The 15,491-nt window shown below is 48.2% G+C and overlaps 1 protein-coding gene across 3 annotated transcripts in view; it reads right to left on the reverse strand.

The window, feature by feature from the left end:
* Positions 1-997: 997 nt before the first annotated feature.
* LOC142661058 (mixed lineage kinase domain-like protein) overlaps positions 998-15,491 on the reverse strand; it is an 88,470-nt gene continuing 73,976 nt past the window's right edge. Inside the window, exons 3-11 of one of the 3 annotated variants that reach the window (XM_075838267.1) lie at positions 15,424-15,483; positions 13,878-14,061; positions 13,715-13,791; positions 12,556-12,691; positions 12,353-12,437; positions 11,651-11,796; positions 11,129-11,178; positions 10,262-10,408; positions 998-1,255 (exon numbers count right to left, since the gene is read on the reverse strand). In XM_075838267.1, the coding sequence (XP_075694382.1) occupies positions 1,224-1,255; positions 10,262-10,408; positions 11,129-11,178; positions 11,651-11,796; positions 12,353-12,437; positions 12,556-12,691; positions 13,715-13,791; positions 13,878-14,061; positions 15,424-15,483 (917 nt within the window). In that variant the 3' untranslated portion in view covers positions 998-1,223. Of the gene's footprint in view, positions 1,256-10,261; positions 10,409-11,128; positions 11,179-11,650; positions 11,797-12,352; positions 12,438-12,555; positions 12,692-13,693; positions 13,792-13,877; positions 14,062-15,423; positions 15,484-15,491 lie in introns of those variants that run through there. The other 2 variants (XM_075838266.1, XM_075838268.1) reach the window with 2 other exon arrangements.

Here is a 15,491-nt window from a genome sequence, read left to right on the forward strand (position 1 = left end):
AGTGCTGGCGCTCTAAGGTGTCCACTCTCACAGCTAGGGCCCGTACTTCTTGTGTGACCTCCCCGATCGCCCTGTCGTGTTTCTCTTCTAGTCGTGCGAGGCGGAGGTCTAAATCCGTTTTAGTGGGCAGTACCTTGACCATCTCCCAAAGTTCTGCCAGGGTCCGTTCCATAGAGAGCGGGGGGCCCGAGGACAGGCCTGCATGGTGGTCTCCTGTGTGCACTGGCGGGGTGGGGGAGAGGGTCTCCCTTAAGATAACCGGCAGCCCCTGGCTCTGCGGACTGCCTGGCGCGGGTGTGGGCCAGTGACGGTAGGGGTGTCTCACATGCCCCGCCTGTGGGCGCCATGTTAGGGGCCTCATGCCTGGGGACGGGCTGATGGTGGCTCTGTGGAAGGGGGACCCTCACTGTCTGGGCCGGTGGCGGTGGCCCTGTGCTTCCTGCCCCACACTGACCTCTGTCTGCCGGCTGCATCCCGTCGGTGCCGGCGCCTGGTTGTTGCTGGCCGGAGTGTGAGGGAGGTGGGGTGTGTCTCCGCGGCGAGGCGGGAGGCTGATTGCGGCCTACTGGAGGGGACGAGGAGGATCACTGCGGCGGGCCTTCCTGTGCTGACCGGAGGAACCGGCCGATGCTCGGGGTGCCCGAAACGTCCGGGGGCTGCCGACGGTGTTTCCCCCTGGTCATGCTGATGTCCCTCGGCTGGAAGGTGAGCCCTGTCAGGCGATATTCGGCGGGGTGAGTCCGGAGCTGCTGCTGCACGCGTCCTCACTCCGCCATGCCTCGCTCTATATTTTTCAGCGGTTCGGGCACCTTCCTGTAGAAGTCTATGGGCCTGTGATTACAGGCGCTTTTACGGTCGTGTGCATGGGGCCGAGAGAGCTGAACACAGCAGCTGGTCCTTAACTGTAACACATTGCAGGTACAGAAGACAAATGGTAGACAATTTTTAATTAAAAGCAATTAGAAATGTGTTTTATCTTTAAAAAAAACATAGACTGTGAAGGTGTACAGAGCCTTTAATATACGCCAAACGCTGAGTGTGCTTCTTATAGCTGCACTTCCCCTTTAATATACAGTACTCAGTATAATTCAGACGTAATCGCCGTCTGCAGCCGGGAAATGCTCCCAAACATCAGGAGGGATCCCTGCCAGAGGAGACATTGTGGGATCTGTAGTGCTTATGTCTTTTTCTGTGCAGCACGCGGAGGCCTCAGGTTTAGGCTTCTAGGAGTGAGCGATCAACAGATCTGCAATCTCTGCAAACAATACAATTCATGTGATTAAACAATATTGAGGGTTTTCCAGGGACACAACATTATTGACCTAATATTCTATGTAACTATTTAATAAAGTTCCTAATATAGAGTCTGAAGACTTTCCTTCCTATTCCCCCTACCCTGCCCGGCCGGAAGTTATCATTTTCATCGCTGCCTTTTTTTGTCTCGCCACCGGCTCATACACGACAGTCATTATACACAGTCCTGATACCTCACTGACCTACGTAACGACACCGGCTCATACACGAGAGTCATTATACACAGTCCTGATACCTCACTGACCTACGTAACGTCACCGGCTCATACACGAGAGTCATTATACACAGTCCTGATACCTCACTGACCTACGTAACGTCACCGGCTCATACACGAGAGTCATTATACACAGTCCTGATACCTCACTGACCTACGTAACGACACCGGCTCATACACGAGACTCATTATACACAGTCCTGATACCTCACTGACCTACGTAACGACACCGGCTCATACACGAGAGTCATTATACACAGTCCGGATACCTCACTGACCTACGTAACAACACCGGCTCATACACGAGAGTCATTATACACAGTCCTGATACTTCACTGACCTACGTAACAACACCGGCTCATACACGAGAGTCATTATACACAGTCCTGATACTTCACTGACCTACGTAACGACACCGGCTCATACACGAGAGTCGTTATACACAGTCCTGATACCTCACTGACCAACGTAAAGACACCGGCTCATACACGAGAGTCGTTATACACGGTCCTGATACCTCACTGACCTACGTAACGTCACCGGCTCATACACGAGAGTCATTATACACAGTCCTGATACCTCACTGACCTACGTAACGACACCGGCTCATACACGAGTCATTATATACAGTCCTGATACCTCACTGACCTACGTAACGACACCGGCTCATACACGAGAGTCATTATACACAGTCCTGATACTTCACTGACCTATGTAACGACACGGCTCATACACGAGAGTCATTATACACAGTTCGGATACTGACCTACGTAATGACACCGGCTCATACACGAGAGTCATTATACACAGTCCTGATACTTCACTGACCTACGTAACGACACCGGCTCATACACGAGAGTCATTATACACAGTCCTGATACTTCACTGACCTACGTAACGACACCGGCTCATACACGAGAGTCATTATACAGTCCTGATACCTCACTGACCTACGTAACGACACCGGCTCATACACGGGAGTCGTTATACACAGTCCTGATACCTCACTGACCTACGTAACGACACCGGCTCATACACGAGAGTCATTATACAGTCCTGATACCTCACTGACCTACGTAACGACACCGGCTCATACACGAGAGTCATTATACACAGTCCTGATACCTCACTGACCTACGTAACGACACCGGCTCATACACGAGAGCCATTATACAGTCCTGATACCTCACTGACCTACGTAACGACACCGGCTCATACACGAGTCATTATACACAGTCCTGATACCTCACTGACCTACGTAACGTCACCGGCTCATACACGAGTCATTATACACAGTCCTGGTACCTCACTGACCTACGTAACGACACCGGCTCATACACGAGAGTCATTATACACAGTCCTGATACCTCACTGACCTACGTAACGACACCGGCTCATACACGAGAGCCATTATACAGTCCTGATACCTCACTGACCTACGTAACGACACCGGCTCATACACGAGTCATTATACACAGTCCTGATACCTCACTGACCTACGTAACGTCACCGGCTCATACACGAGTCATTATACACAGTCCTGATACCTCACTGACCTACGTAACGACACCGGCTCATACACGAGAGTCATTATACACAGTCCTGATACCTCACTGACCTACGTAACGACACCGGCTCATACACGAGAGTCATTATACACAGTCCTGATACCTCACTGACCTACGTAACGACACCGGCTCATACACGAGAGTCATTATACACAGTCCTGGTACCTCACTGACCTACGTAACGTCACCGGCTCATACACGAGAGTCATTATACACAGTCCTGATACCTCACTGACCTACGTAACGTCACCGGCTCATACACGAGAGTCATTATACACAGTCCTGATACCTCACTGACCTACGTAACGACACCGGCTCATACACGAGAGTCATTATACAGTCCTGATACCTCACTGACCTACGTAACGACACCGGCTCATACACGAGAGTCATTATACACAGTCCTGATACCTCACTGACCTACGTAACGTCACCGGCTCATACACGAGTCATTATACACAGTCCTGGTACCTCACTGACCTACGTAACGACACCGGCTCATACACGAGAGTCATTATACACAGTCCTGATACCTCACTGACCTACGTAACGACACCGGCTCATACACGAGAGTCATTATACACAGTCCTGATACCTCACTGACCTACGTAACGACACCGGCTCATACACGAGTCATTATACACAGTCCTGATACCTCACTGACCTACGTAACGTCACCGGCTCATACACGAGAGTCATTATACACAGTCCGGATACCTCACTGACCTACGTAACGACACCGGCTCATACACGAGTCATTATACACAGTCCTGATACCTCACTGACCTACGTAACGTCACCGGCTCATACACGAGTCATTATACACAGTCCTGATACCTCACTGACCTACGTAACGACACCGGCTCATACACGAGAGTCATTATACACAGTCCTGATACCTCACTGACCTACGTAACGACACCGGCTCATACACGAGAGTCATTATACACAGTCCTGATACCTCACTGACCTACGTAACGACACCGGCTCATACACGAGAGTCATTATACACAGTCCTGATACCTCACTGACCTACGTAACGTCACCGGCTCATACACGAGTCATTATACACAGTCCTGATACCTCACTGACCTACGTAACGTCACCGGCTCATACACGAGTCATTATACACAGTCCTGATACCTCACTGACCTACGTAATGACACCGGCTCATACACGAGAGTCATTATACACAGTCCTGATACCTCACTGACCTACGTAACGACACCGGCTCATACACGAGTCATTATACACAGTCCTGATACCTCACTGACCTACGTAACGTCACCGGCTCATACACGAGAGTCATTATACACAGTCCGGATACCTCACTGACCTACGTAACGACACCGGCTCATACACGAGTCATTATACACAGTCCTGATACCTCACTGACCTACGTAACGTCACCGGCTCATACACGAGTCATTATACACAGTCCTGATACCTCACTGACCTACGTAATGACACCGGCTCATACACGAGAGTCATTATACACAGTCCTGATACCTCACTGACCTACGTAACGACACCGGCTCATACACGAGAGTCATTATACACAGTCCTGGTACCTCACTGACCTACGTAACGTCACTGGCTCATACACGAGAGTCATTATACACAGTCCTGATACCTCACTGACCTACGTAACGTCACCGGCTCATACACGAGAGTCATTATACACAGTCCTGATACCTCACTGACCTATGTAACGACACCGGCTCATACACGAGAGTCATTATACACAGTCCTGATACCTCACTGACCTACGTAACGTCACCGGCTCATACACGAGTCATTATACACAGTCCTGATACCTCACTGACCTACGTAACGACACCGGCTCATACACGAGAGTCATTATACACAGTCCTGATACCTCACTGACCTACGTAACGTCACCGGCTCATACACGAGTCATTATACACAGTCCTGGTACCTCACTGACCTACGTAACGACACCGGCTCATACACGAGAGTCATTATACACAGTCCTGATACCTCACTGACCTACGTAACGACACCGGCTCATACACGAGAGTCATTATACACAGTCCTGATACCTCACTGACCTACGTAACGTCACCGGCTCATACACGAGTCATTATACACAGTACTGGTACCTCACTGACCTACGTAACGACACCGGCTCATACACGAGAGTCATTATACACAGTCCTGATACCTCACTGACCTACGTAACGACACCGGCTCATACACGAGAGTCATTATACACAGTCCTGATACCTCACTGACCTACGTAACGACACCGGCTCATACACGAGAGTCATTATACACAGTCCTGATACCTCACTGACCTACGTAACGACACCGGCTCATACACGAGTCATTATACACAGTCCTGATACCTCACTGACCTACGTAACGTCACCGGCTCATACACGAGAGTCATTATACACAGTCCGGATACCTCACTGACCTACGTAACGACACCGGCTCATACACGAGTCATTATACACAGTCCTGATACCTCACTGACCTACGTAACGTCACCGGCTCATACACGAGTCATTATACACAGTCCTGATACCTCACTGACCTACGTAACGACACCGGCTCATACACGAGAGTCATTATACACAGTCCTGATACCTCACTGACCTACGTAACGACACCGGCTCATACACGAGAGTCATTATACACAGTCCTGATACCTCACTGACCTACGTAACGTCACCGGCTCATACACGAGTCATTATACACAGTCCTGATACCTCACTGACCTACGTAACGTCACCGGCTCATACACGAGTCATTATACACAGTCCTGATACCTCACTGACCTACGTAATGACACCGGCTCATACACGAGAGTCATTATACACAGTCCTGATACCTCACTGACCTACGTAACGACACCGGCTCATACACGAGTCATTATACACAGTCCTGATACCTCACTGACCTACGTAACGTCACCGGCTCATACACGAGAGTCATTATACACAGTCCGGATACCTCACTGACCTACGTAACGACACCGGCTCATACACGAGTCATTATACACAGTCCTGATACCTCACTGACCTACGTAACGTCACCGGCTCATACACGAGTCATTATACACAGTCCTGATACCTCACTGACCTACGTAATGACACCGGCTCATACACGAGAGTCATTATACACAGTCCTGATACCTCACTGACCTACGTAACGACACCGGCTCATACACGAGAGTCATTATACACAGTCCTGGTACCTCACTGACCTACGTAACGTCACTGGCTCATACACGAGAGTCATTATACACAGTCCTGATACCTCACTGACCTACGTAACGTCACCGGCTCATACACGAGAGTCATTATACACAGTCCTGATACCTCACTGACCTATGTAACGACACCGGCTCATACACGAGAGTCATTATACACAGTCCTGATACCTCACTGACCTACGTAACGTCACCGGCTCATACACGAGTCATTATACACAGTCCTGATACCTCACTGACCTACGTAACGACACCGGCTCATACACGAGAGTCATTATACACAGTCCTGATACCTCACTGACCTACGTAACGTCACCGGCTCATACACGAGTCATTATACACAGTCCTGGTACCTCACTGACCTACGTAACGACACCGGCTCATACACGAGAGTCATTATACACAGTCCTGATACCTCACTGACCTACGTAACGACACCGGCTCATACACGAGAGTCATTATACACAGTCCTGATACCTCACTGACCTACGTAACGTCACCGGCTCATACACGAGTCATTATACACAGTACTGGTACCTCACTGACCTACGTAACGACACCGGCTCATACACGAGAGTCATTATACACAGTCCTGATACCTCACTGACCTACGTAACGACACCGGCTCATACACGAGAGTCATTATACACAGTCCTGATACCTCACTGACCTACGTAACGACACCGGCTCATACACGAGAGTCATTATACACAGTCCTGATACCTCACTGACCTACGTAACGACACCGGCTCATACACGAGTCATTATACACAGTCCTGATACCTCACTGACCTACGTAACGTCACCGGCTCATACACGAGAGTCATTATACACAGTCCGGATACCTCACTGACCTACGTAACGACACCGGCTCATACACGAGTCATTATACACAGTCCTGATACCTCACTGACCTACGTAACGTCACCGGCTCATACACGAGTCATTATACACAGTCCTGATACCTCACTGACCTACGTAACGACACCGGCTCATACACGAGAGTCATTATACACAGTCCTGATACCTCACTGACCTACGTAACGACACCGGCTCATACACGAGAGTCATTATACACAGTCCTGATACCTCACTGACCTACGTAACGACACCGGCTCATACACGAGAGTCATTATACACAGTCCTGATACCTCACTGACCTACGTAACGTCACCGGCTCATACACGAGTCATTATACACAGTCCTGGTACCTCACTGACCTACGTAACGACACCGGCTCATACACGAGAGTCATTATACACAGTCCTGATACCTCACTGACCTACGTAACGACACCGGCTCATACACGAGAGTCATTATACACAGTCCTGATACCTCACTGACCTACGTAACGACACCGGCTCATACACGAGTCATTATACACAGTCCTGATACCTCACTGACCTACGTAACGTCACCGGCTCATACACGAGAGTCATTATACACAGTCCGGATACCTCACTGACCTACGTAACGACACCGGCTCATACACGAGTCATTATACACAGTCCTGATACCTCACTGACCTACGTAACGTCACCGGCTCATACACGAGTCATTATACACAGTCCTGATACCTCACTGACCTACGTAATGACACCGGCTCATACACGAGAGTCATTATACACAGTCCTGATACCTCACTGACCTACGTAACGACACCGGCTCATACACGAGAGTCATTATACACAGTCCTGATACCTCACTGACCTACGTAACGACACCGGCTCATACACGAGAGTCATTATACACAGTCCTGGTACCTCACTGACCTACGTAACGTCACCGGCTCATACACGAGAGTCATTATACACAGTCCTGATACCTCACTGACCTACGTAACGTCACCGGCTCATACACGAGAGTCATTATACACAGTCCTGATACCTCACTGACCTACGTAACGACACCGGCTCATACACGAGAGTCATTATACACAGTCCTGATACCTCACTGACCTACGTAACGTCACCGGCTCATACACGAGTCATTATACACAGTCCTGATACCTCACTGACCTACGTAACGACACCGGCTCATACACGAGAGTCATTATACACAGTCCTGATACCTCACTGACCTACGTAACGTCACCGGCTCATACACGAGTCATTATACACAGTCCTGGTACCTCACTGACCTACGTAACGACACCGGCTCATACACGAGAGTCATTATACACAGTCCTGATACCTCACTGACCTACGTAACGACACCGGCTCATACACGAGAGTCATTATACACAGTCCTGATACCTCACTGACCTACGTAACGTCACCGGCTCATACACGAGTCATTATACACAGTCCTGGTACCTCACTGACCTACGTAACGACACCGGCTCATACACGAGAGTCATTATACACAGTCCTGATACCTCACTGACCTACGTAACGACACCGGCTCATACACGAGAGCCATTATACAGTCCTGATACCTCACTGACCTACGTAACGACACCGGCTCATACACGAGTCATTATACACAGTCCTGATACCTCACTGACCTACGTAACGTCACCGGCTCATACACGAGAGTCATTATACACAGTCCTGATACATCACTGACCTAGGTAACGACGTCGTTCCAGCTCTGCTGCTTCCGTTCCTCTCCCCCGCTGTGTAGTGAAATCGCTGCAGTGATGATGCGCTTGTATACTCACAGATCGCTGCAGCCAATCACTGGTCTCGGTGGGTCTTCGGCACAGGATAGCTGAGGCCAGTGATTGGCTGTAGCGATCACGTGAGTACAGGCAAAGGCAAGGGGTTGAATCCAGGGATGTAGAGGATAAAATGGAAACTTGTTCCAAGTTTACTAGGTATCGAGGTTTAAAAAGGTCCAATAAGATGGAATCCTGGTGTGCAGACAGGAGTGTGTATCGGTCCAGTCTTGGAGCCTACGCGTTTCAGACGTTGTGCACGTCCTTAATCATGATTAAGGACGTGCACAACGTCTGAAACGCGTAGGCTCCAAGACTGGACCGATACACACTCCTGTCTGCACACCAGGATTCCATCTTATTGGACCTTTTTAAACCTCGATACCTAGTAAACTTGGAACAAGTTTCCATTTTATCCTCTACATCGCTGGATTCAACCCCTTGCCTTTGCCTGTCTTTACCTATCGTGCGCCGACACGAGATTCCGTGCGATGTCTACGACACACATGTCAAGTGTCAGGTGAGCTGGAGGATCTCTCCCATATATCTTCTGTATGATCACGTGAGTACATGGGCTCGTCATCGCTGCAGCGGCGGGGAGGAATGGAGGAGGAGCGCTGGATTGACGGGGATCTGTGAGGTAAGTAATGGCTCTTTTTTTTTTTTTGCATGTCTTCTACATTGGCAAATTTTTTAAATCACTTGGAAAACCCCTTTAAGTCCCTCTCCTAAACATGATTTGTACATTATAGCCCGATTTACATTCACAGAACGTGATGAGTATCTTTGGGACTATGTTTGACTTATATCTCTACTGAATGACATACTGTCTTATACTCCAGTTACTTACAGAGCTGGGTATACATTTCTTCTGTTTCCCTAGAGCTCAGAGGACAGTTACACAGGGCTGAGCTGTTATGACTTGGATGTGACTTGTGTATAAAACATGATGGAATAGGGACTATAGCTGTGGATATCACTGGAGTACAAGACCTGATGTAACAGCAGAATAGTGACTCGCTGCAGCTCTGGATGTGACTTGTGTATAAAACATGATGGAATAGGGACTGTAGCTGTGGATATCACTGGAGTACAAGACCTGATGTAACAGCAGAATAGAGACTCTCTGCAGCTCTGGATGTGACTGGAGTATAAGACATGATGAAGGACCACTGTGCTTAATCTCTTATTTCTCCATTACAGATACTATGGAGTGCGCTGGGCCATGTGAAGTGATGGGGGTATTTGCTGTTTGCTATCATACAGACCTCCAGCTGAGGGACGACTTTCCTTTTCTTTGGTTAGGCACCTGGTGATGATGTCATGAAGAACAGGAGGACATGAGGTAGGGAGGTCACCTGCAATCATCGCACATAGTCTGGGGTGCATGTCTTCAGGAGCCATCGCAGGAAAATCTAGGAGTGAAGAGGATTAAATGTAGATAATGCCCAATAACGTTGTACCCCCCATAACAGGCATGAATGTGCAGACGTTCCATACACCCCGGGATGTGTGATCAGTGTTATGAAATATACAGTAAAGATTCCTGAGCCCCCTCCTCGTACTGTGACGTTATTCAGCGCCTCCAGGTTCTTCTAGTCTCCTGAACAGATAACAGATGTCGAGGGACGTCCACGGGTGACAGATAAAACTGCGACGTACGGGTTGTGGCGGAATTCCACAGATGAATAGTAAATGTATGCGATCCGGCGCTGTCTTTCCTGCAGCTCTTGCATTTTAGTCATAAAAACCAACAAACTCCAGATGAACAGCGTTAAAGGGACCTTCAGTGTCACCCGCCGGCGGCCTGGGACCATTCTTCATGGCAGTCCTGGCACCAGCTATAGGTACGATCCCGATAGGGGAGAGCTGCGGAACGTGGAATTGTGGGAGGACACTGAAAATATGGCTGTAAATGATAAAACGATGTGACCTCAGTGATAATGCTGCCTCTACGGCTTTATTATGTGGGGACCTGGGAAGAGATCTGTATGACGGTGACAAGGGATCAGGCGGCAGCTGTATGATGGACGCCTCGTACTGGTCACATCCAATCCAGGGATAGAAGATCAGTTCTCCGTCTGCAATGAGAGAGTGACGATACCGACCTGTGATCTGCAGATCCGCGCACTCACCCTGTAATGAGAATCCACCGACAGCAATCTCCAGAATCACTGCACCTAAACTGCAAGAGAAGATGTGGGTTATGCCCAGATAATGTGGAAACGAACATGCAAATAGTTCAGGAAGCCTGTGATCGCTGTCTCCTGTGCACAGGTCGGGCATCCGTAATTACAGACCCATTCATTTCTATGGCTGACGTGCACCTTCCCGCAGGGCGCATTCACAGATGACAGATTTTGTGGCAGAAATTTCTGCAGCTGAAAATCTGTTCCATTCATCGGAATAAAACCTGCAGAAATAACCGCACTCAGGTGACCGCCACTGAAGTTTAGTCGCAAAAATCTGCTGCATGTAAATCCACCGTTACAAGCAGCCGGCGGCACAGAAAAAAAGGATGATTTGGCGCACTATAGCTGGAGGTAGACTACGGAGAGAAATCATCTGTTGGATTTCAGCCTTAAATGTGAGATGAATTGATTTGAGTTTATGCTTAATCTCCCCTCTTCCCATTGTCGGCTCCGCTGGGCACTGACCTGTAAATTTCGCTGCGCTTGTCATAGGAGTTGATGGTCTGCCAGACCTCGGGGGCCACATACACCAGCTCCCTGCTCTCTGCTTTACTTTCCACTGGATTCCTTCTCATAGACGATTCAGTCTTGGAAAGCTCAAACCCGGATAACTGCAACCAATGAATGACGTCCTGTTATATGACCGCAGGGTGTCATTTATTTTCAGTGTTTCTGACATTTATATGGCGGCCATGAGACAGCGGTGAATAACTGGGGCAGTCTCGCTGATCACACTGCGCTGTAAAATGTCACAACAACTCTACATAACTCCTACTCCAAAGATCAGAACCACTTAAAAGGATAAAAATGATTGTGTAGAAAAGGCTGAGTTCACACGTTGCGGATTTGTCGCAGATTTTGCTGCGGTTTTGAAGCAGATCTCACGCTTTTGCATTGCAAAGTGTAAAATCTGCGCTGAAAATCTGCGTGAAATCCGTGACGTGTGAACTCAGCCTAAAGGTTTGGGTTGCTCAGGACTGCGGTGCTGGTCTCGGGTGGTCACAGCTGCAGCCTAGAAGAGGATCCCCGGGAAGCAGCTGTGAAGATTAGTAACACGATGGGAAAAGCGAAATACCCCTAGAGAAAACCGGCATTTTTGGCCTTGGCGCTATAATTCCATTTGCTGTAAGCTGTAGGGGAATAATCATCACCACGAGATGGCGTCACCTTCAGACAGTACGTCCCGTCCACCAGGAACTTGCAGCTGCTCAGACTCCCATGTAGGATGTTTGTCCACTCTGTTTGATGTAACCTATAAAAACAAGATGACGATTACTACCAATAATGTGATTAATGTGTGAAGAAGATATGTAGATCATCTCCATCCTACAACACCAGGGTAGGAGGCGCTGACGGATCTGATACAGCACCGGTACAAAGCTCTGGCCGCATCTAGAGACAGTTGGACGCGACGCTCCCATGACAGGTCCGGCTCTTGTCTCAGCAGCTCTCGCAGGGTCCCTTTCTCACAGTATTCCATCACAATGGAGTAGCGGGGGTCTCTGCCTGGACCAGAGGAGACGAGACATTGAACTCCAGAAGCAGTTAGGAAGAGAGTAGAAGGAGCGCAGACAGTGGAGAAGACAGTCAGCCTACAAAGGAGCGTCCAACAGAGGAAAATACAGAATAATACACGTGTCTGTCAAGACCTGTTCAATCCAGACATGTGTGATCATCATCATCATTGTATCCGACATGTGTGATCATCATCATCATTATATCTGACATGTGTGATCGTCATCATAGTTATATCCGACATGTGTGATCACCATTATATCGGACATGTGTGATCCTCATCGTTATACCCGACGTGTGTGATCGTCATCGTTATATCCGACGTGTGTGATCGTCATCGTTATACCCGACGTGTGTGATCGTCATCGTTATATCCGACGTGTGTGATCGTCATCGTTATACCCGACGTGTGTGATCGTCATCGTTATACCCAACGTGTGTGATCGTCATCGTTATACCCGACGTGTGTGATCGCCATCGTTATATCCGACATGTGATCGTCATCGTTATACCCGACGTGTGTGATCATCATCGTTATATCCGACGTGTGTGATCGTCATCGTTATACCCGACGTGTGTGATCGTCATCGTTATACCCGACGTGTGTGATCATCATCGTTATATCCGACATGTGTGATCGTCATCGTTATACCCGACGTGTGTGATCATCATCGTTATATCCGACATGTGATCGTCATCGTTATACCCGACGTGTGTGATCATCATCGTTATATCCGACGTGTGTGATCGTCATCGTTATACCCGACGTGTGTGATCGTCATCGTTATACCCGACGTGTGTGATCATCATCGTTATATCCGACGTGTGTGATCGTCATCGTTATACCCGACGTGTGTGATTATTATTATTATTATATACATCCATGTGTGATTATTATTATTATATACATCCATGTGTGAGGTCACTGTGGCCCTGGACTGGATCACTGTGGCCCTGGACTGGATCACTGTGGCCCTGGACTGGTTCTCTCACTTGAGTTATCGAGGCAGATACCATAAAGGCGTAAGATATTTGGGCATTCATATCTCTTCATGATTTTGCTGTCAGTCTTGAATGTCGCCTTTATAAAGCTGAAATAAAAGATGAGCCTGGTGTGTAATGACGTCGTATGATCTGAGGTTCTCCCTGAGCTGCTGCTTCTCCGTCCGACACTTACTCGTCATTTGTGTTCAGTTCTCCCCTTAATACTTTGATCACCACCGGGCTCTTGTGATATTCTCCCCGGTGCAGACTGTAGTTGGTATTTTTCGTCATTCCCGGGGTCTCCAGCAAGTTTCCGCACTTTAGATCTGTAGCTGCAATCTCCTTTATATCCCAACGTTGGAAAATCTCCGCTTGTACTGTGGAGGCACCAAATATACTTATTGTGTGATCAGAGGGAATCCGCTATATCACAAAGGACAAGAGCGTTCCCTCTAAATCTAAACAACACCCCAATGGAATGTCAGAACTGGAGGTCTCCTCCTCCGCCATATGGTTTTATGTTTTATCTAGTGATGCAGGAGAGGGGGACATCGCTGCTTGACTAGGCGGCTGTGACTGTCCGGTCCCTAGGAAAGCTACGTGGCAGCTGTAATGGCGGTCATATCCGTTATCATCCGGAAGAAACCACTGAATAAAACGTCACAGAAGACGACGGCTCAAAGACATCTTATTAAATGGACTGTCATTGTACTATTTGTATGAAACCTCCCCCACATCACAAGCTGGACCGTTGTCTTCTGTGTTTGGGGATCTCCTGATCTTTGTTATTATTATTTTGTTGGGATCTCACATGATCACTGCCTGGTCTCAGAGCTCCGAGTCCTTATCCACTTTATATGTGAAGCTGAAGCTCCTGGGCCGCAGAGCGCCACTGACTGACCAGCGGGGATGTTATCTGCTAATATATGGGACCGTTCTCCAACATGGCGGATGTCACATGTCAATGATGGTCTATTTGCTTATATTCTCTGTATTAAATGACATTATGAATTATCAAGCAGGAGGCCGAATTACTAAGATGTTTATTCCCCATTACTTTAATGACCTTTCCGCTACATAGTTCTGCTCGAGTCTCAAAGAAATGTGTTATCTCTATGTGTTCATCATGTGGCCTTCATGCATCCATGGCTAGCGGGTTGGCTGACATAAAATGCAACTATTTGTCGCTATCGCAATAAACTCCCTCATGGGAAAGAACCGTTAACACCCCCCCCCCCCTCCCATTGTACGCTTGTCTCCAGGTGTTACCTGATGTCAGCATTTAATGAAGAATTATAATTATGCATTTGAAATATTCTCATGGTCTGCTATTGGCTGAATAAGAAATATTGTCACATTGCCTCTGATTGGTTAACTTCAAGCCGACACCCCTTCTGAATGATATTATTGTAATTGAGTTTGGCAATAAACCCCCAGAGGAGTCTTTTGAGCTCCCAGCAGCGTCTGTGTGTTATTCCTCTCTCGATATTAGGGTGCTGATTAGGGTGCTGGATAAAGTTCCTGGCGTCAGTGTCTGTTGGACTCGTCTAAATTTCAGTCTAATATATATTTTGAGCCATTGACTTCCACGACACACAGCACGCTGGAAGTTTTGGTTTTGCGATAGAGCTGAAGAGCCACAGGTTGGAGCCCAGTGACATAAACTCTATGTAATGTAATGAGATATTCCTACACGTAGCTCTGAACCCGCTGCAACTACAGGAACCAGCAATACTTACAGAGCTTCTGTATCTTCTCATTCACTGAATCCACCTTGTCATGTAGAGATGCCGCATCTCCTGCGTAA

The sequence above is a fragment of the Rhinoderma darwinii genome, chromosome 9 (genome assembly GCF_050947455.1).
Source record: "Rhinoderma darwinii isolate aRhiDar2 chromosome 9, aRhiDar2.hap1, whole genome shotgun sequence".
NCBI lineage: Eukaryota > Metazoa > Chordata > Amphibia > Anura > Rhinodermatidae > Rhinoderma > Rhinoderma darwinii.